At 52.5% G+C, this 5,609-nt stretch overlaps 1 protein-coding gene across 1 annotated transcript; it reads right to left on the reverse strand.

Annotated features, from left to right (window-relative positions):
* Positions 1–429: 429 nt before the first annotated feature.
* Positions 430–2,029, reverse strand: LOC128272258 (FMRFamide receptor-like). The gene has a single exon (XM_053010034.1). It carries the CDS (start codon positions 2,027–2,029, stop codon positions 611–613), a length of 1,419 nt encoding a protein of 472 aa, XP_052865994.1. The 3' UTR covers positions 430–610.
* Positions 2,030–5,609: the final 3,580 nt, after the last annotated feature.

A 5,609-nucleotide genomic window follows, 5' to 3' on the forward strand; every position in this document is an offset into this window, starting at 1 on the left:
AGAGTGTATAATGTTTAAATGATATTCATTAACCAACTTTCACACCGTGGGCCATCCCCGGTAAAGCACAACTTCATTTATTACCTCTGAAAGCTCAAAGCATGGGCATTTTATGGCCTGGACGAAGACATCTTTTTCCTCCGTTGCATCTGCAGTTCGAACAGTGCAATTCATCACAATGTGCCTTCGGCGGGCTTACTTCACACGCTCAACCCGAGTGCCGAAGGTCTAGAAGTGCGCCCGTTTGCCCTTTACAACCGGCGTACGCAAGAAACCGACCGACGACGAGCGGCGCAGCATCATCAATCACAATTACGGTGGCCCGCCCGTTGAAGCGGAATGGCGCAAAAATAATGCTTTCAACCGGAACAAACCGAAGGAGTTCTAAAAGACGGAGGGAAAATGAAGTGAGCACTAATTATGAGTCGACGCGCCCGACGCGAGGACGGAAACCGGGTGATCTCGCACGGGAAACGTGCCCGAGATTGGCGGAAATTAAAATTCAAACTCAATCCAGCCCGGGCGTCCACGTCTACAGATTAAAGCTAGAAACCTCGGTGCCGATTGGCGGGTCGACGGTGAGTACGCTGTGCCAGCGGCGAGCGTCCAGCTAGAAGCCGGAGGACGCCATCATGATGCCGCCGTTCGTACCGTTCTCGGTCCGGTTCCAGTCCGGGAACATGGAGCTGCTCCTCGTGATCGCCGGCGGCTGGGTAAGACGGGGCAGCGTGTCCCGCGCCGGATAGTAGACGATCGGCCCGGGCGATGGGGCCCGCGTACTCCGCACGGTCGTGCGGATCGTGCGCATGCTGCAGTTGCTCAGCTTCGTGGACGTGCTGCGCGTGGTGCCGACCCGCTGGAAGCGGCCCGAGTTCCGGTTGCTGGCGTCACCGTTCGAGAACGAGCTGTCGTCGTGGATCAGCCCGTCGTCCGGCGACTGGCGGCCGCGCGGTTTGCAAAAGAGGAGAAGAAAAATCCGCTTAAACTTCTCGCCGAAGATGACGTAGATGAAGAAGTTGACGCTCGAGTTGATGGTCACTAGTAGGTTCGACACCTTCACCATATACTCGATGATCACATTGTAGAACGCCTCGACGATGTTGATCATCATGGCGGGCAGATTGCAGAGCAGGAACACGATCACCACACAGATCAGCATCGTGGCCAGGCCGATTTCGCGCTTCTCCGAGCGCGACAGCCGCTGGCGTTCCTTGTTCGCCCGCCGCACCTGCCGGTAGATCATTAGGTTAAAGAACGAGATCAGACTGAACGGCAGGAAGTACACGAAGATCATGTACAGCCAGTGGATGTATATTTTGATGTAGGTCGCGTCAGTCCGCATGTCGGACGCCTTCACGCAGTAGATCGTGAGCCCGGTGTCCGGATGCTTCGAGGAGATGAGCGTCACCTCCCAGAACCGGGGCAGGTTGTAGAGGATCGAGAAGATCAGGATGCCGACGACGTACAGCCGCGCCCGGCCGTACGTGCAGAGGGCTCGGGCCCGCAACGGATGGCATACGGCCACGTACCGCTCGAGCGTAACGGTTAGCGTGAGGTACACGCTGGCCGTCTGGGCGATCATCGCCAACGGGTACACCACCAGCGAGATCTTCGGGAAGATCTGGTAGTGGTAGTAGTAAAGGTAGCCCGTGTGCGGGTAGATCGCGCACAGGCCGAAGATCAGCACCGAGGTTAGGATGAGCACCGTGTCGCAGCGGGCCAGCCCGATCAGCAGGTAGTTGATGCTCGAGCGCATCTGCGGCCGCGATAGGATCACCATAGAGAAAATGTTGCCCAGGATTCCGATCAGCGCAACGGCGTTCATCACGACGCCGCTGATCCAGAACTCGAACTCCACCAGCAGCTCGTTGGGCGGGTAGTCGTCGTAGCAGGACACCGCCGCCAGGTGGCTGTCGTTCAGCTCGCCGTGGTGGCTAAAGTTCCCGCCAGAGAGCGTCGCCGTCTCGGATCCGCCGGTGCCGTTGGCGAGCAGAATCTGTACCTCATAGTTGATGGCTGAGGCGTTCATGATGGAGGCGCGTCCGTCGATCGTGGGGCTTCTGCATTGGGCACCTGCGCACCCTCGGACCACGCCGCCAGTAACTATCCTCTGCTGTTTGCTGCACTTCCGGCCGACGATTACTTCCACAAATGACTCAACTCTCCACCGTGTGGCGCCAGCAGTAAGTCCGTCATGTTTCACTAGCTACTAGGTTCACTTTTGTCCTACTTTCGCGCCTCACACTTCACAGTGAACATCGAGCAGAACCGCAATGAATATTTCATTTGCCCACTTCAATCCTTGAAGTCTCGACCGACCTCAATCTGCGGGCATGGCCCTTGATTGTGAGTCTGCAAAAAATCAGAGAAAAAATATGTTCGTTAGAATAAATTCCGATTGTTTGCGCGGAATGGACAATTATGGAATTAAACGTGCGGAAAATGGAAGAATCGTGACGCTCGCGGTGCTGGTGGAAACGACAGAAAAATCTCGGCATCCTGCGGCCATTGTGGACGACGTTGGTACGAAACGAAACGCGGCCCCGAGGATCTCTTGTCGTGTTTCAGTAAATTTGTCGTCCGCCTGTCTGGAGAACGCCTCCGGATGCGGATCGCGTGTGCTAACTTTTCCATTTTCCAAGACACACACACACACAGCGAGCAGGAAAGGTTTTCTTTTGCGCGTTCCTAGTCTTGGGTAAACATGAGTCCCGGCCAAAGTTAGAAGTGTGCAGTTCCGTTTTGAACGAATTTAATGCATGTCGAGTGTGTTTGCGAGCTTAATTAATCTGGAAGTTTCGGGAAAGTGAACATGATTAAGTTTCCAGCACCACTCAAACTGGGTCCAAACTGCTTTTAATACTACTCTGACACGATTCGCTTCTGGTTTGTGGATACTTCTTAAATAGTTTTAATTTCCTTCGGAAACCGCAACCTATTTACTGTACCGAACCGTCTATGAATGCAGTTCTATCGATCCTTTTATCGCTCGCGATCGAAAAAAAAAATCAAACCAACCGGCCACTCGAAAGCAGCAGAATAATGCATGAAGTGAATTAAACGTTCGCTGATCGCAAACGTTCGCCTGAGAGCACCATCGGCCGAAACAGAAACAATGAATTTAAAACAGATTCCCCTTCGAGGTCATTATTTTGTGTACCCCAAACCCCAAATTCGATCCCAGGCCGGTTGTTGGTGGTGGTGGTCAAACAATTTAAAGCATACGGCTGTTCGGCAGTGCCGGCAGTGGTTGAGCCCTTGCGACCGGGTTCCGGGTTGTGAATGGCCGCGAGGCGTGGTGCTAAAAATAAATTGAAATGGAGACGCCTGGTGGCTTTCGTTCGTGGAGGGCGCGCGATGGGTGTAAAAGTGATGTCCCCGTTCCCCCGAGTGTGAGCAAACAAACGGAACGTGAGCAATCGGCCACACTCACACACAGACACACACGATGCACGAGATAAACCACCGGGGCAAGTAGTCCGGGAGCTTCCGGGCACAGCACAGCACAGCGACATCAACGTGCCGGAGCTTTGAAGGCTTATCCCGGCTGCCGAGTGAGCCCGCCGGGGGTTGAAATGTTTATTGTCGTACAGAAAGCGTACCAGAATTTGCGTCCCCTGGGATTAAAAAAAAAGCGGTGGGCGTGCAGCGTGTTGAGTTTTAAGAAGCAGCAACATTAGTGACAGCAACGAAATCGTTTATTCATCAGCCGCGCGCGCTTGACGAGCGACCGAGTCTCACTTGGACCGGGCTTTCTGGCGCTTAATGAGCGCCAAAGCGTGAGTATTATGCCGTCGCCGCCGCGTGTTTGATGGTGTGACAGAAAGAGAATAAAAACGAAACCGTTTATGTCACCGTTTATTCGCACCGGGATGGCGTACCGTCAGTTATGAATTATTTAAATGCCGGATGCACTGTGCTGTGCAATTAACACGCGCTGATTGTTGGGTTGCTTTCGGGAGCGATGATCCGATCGGAAACCGTCGGAAATAGTTCGACGCAGTCGTGTAGTGTAACGTGTAACGTGTAGTCGCCGGAAACGAATGTAAATGAACCCTTGAGTTATTTGTTACGTCTAATGAGACACGTCTCGACGAAGAAAACCTCTTCCGCCGTGAATGGAACGAGCCGTAGTCAGCGAGGCGCAAAAGCACCACTACTTCGGACGCTGTGTGTGCAAAGTTCAACGGATGCGAGCAATTTCCATTTACATGGAAAGAGCATTCTTTTTTTCCACTGTGGCCCCTTTCTGGCGTCAGTGCTATTTGTCTGCATTACTTCAGCGCCCTCGGATGGACAGACGGACTCCGCCAGTCGCCCCGTCTGTCGGTTCGCCTGACAGCGATACGATGCCCAAATGCATAGAAGAATGTCTGCTCGTTGAGATGAAACAAAAATTCTTCGCCCCCTCCGGGATCAGCATAAATATCAAACGGCAGTATTTGCATCCGAATGTGGCAGTATTAAATGAAGTACCGAAGGCGGTTGCAAAAATGAATGAAATTGTATTCGTTGTGTAAAATCGGGGCGAACAAATGGTGCCAGCAAAAGGCTGAATAAGGCGAAAGTTGTACAGGGAAACCCTGTCGTTTGGTGGTACAATTGATTCCACGGGCCACATAATTGCCATCAGTTCTCCGCCAAGTAAGTGTTTTGCAACAATCTTAAAGTGTCGTGATTAGTCAGTGGGCTGCCCGAACTTGGTTACGGAAGTTCTGCTTCGCCGGTTACGCACCAGCGCTGGCTGCAAACTTTGTAATGAATTTCATAGAACTCGGACCACTCGAGCTGTTTTTCATCGCCTCGGCTACGACGAAGCGAGCCGGTGCCGTTGCCATTGGTTACGGGGAAAATCTTAGGTCAATGTTCATCACAAGTTAGGCCGCAGCCTTGCAGGATGTAATTCAATTACTAGCGACCCGGAGCAACCCCTATAGTACCTGGACCGTGGGCCCTCGAGGAACCTTTCTGACCGGGCCGTACCGGAAACGTGCCGCCGTATTAATGGCTATTTTTGGCTTACCGGTAATTTGACTATAGGAAAGTTCGTTAATTAATAGACGTATTAGACCCATACGGTCCTTTTCGCCCAGTTGGGGTCGGATTAAGCTGGAATGTTCGAAATGCGGGCCACACCAATTGGCCAAACAAATCACTCGGAAGTGTTTTTCGCGCTTCGAAACTGTGGTTTTATTGTACGTACGATGAGTCAAGATTGTTGTGCAATTTCTGTGGTTAATGATATGTTAAAACTGCACCCAGTGTGTCCCGGGCGGCACGAAATGACACGTGCGGTGATTCCGACACGACGTTCACATGTTTAGGGAATCCTCTCAATCGTTATGCGTGTTCGATAACTGCCTAGTGCTCGCTCTACTGCGACATAGCTATAGGGCAAATGGTGAAATCGGTATGTAACGAGTAACGACCACTGTTCAGTCGGTCCGACTTTGATCTTTCCGGTCCGGCTCAAACAATGCCCACCCGATCGTCGCGTTGAGGCCTACGAATGCCCATTTTAATCACATCAATTCCCAGCCCCCATGGGATGGATGCTTTTCCTTCTCGAACGGGCTTCCGTGGCCTGCGTTGCCGTCGGTGGATTGTCG

This window comes from Anopheles cruzii, chromosome 3 (genome assembly GCF_943734635.1).
Source record: "Anopheles cruzii chromosome 3, idAnoCruzAS_RS32_06, whole genome shotgun sequence".
Taxonomy (NCBI): domain Eukaryota; kingdom Metazoa; phylum Arthropoda; class Insecta; order Diptera; family Culicidae; genus Anopheles; species Anopheles cruzii.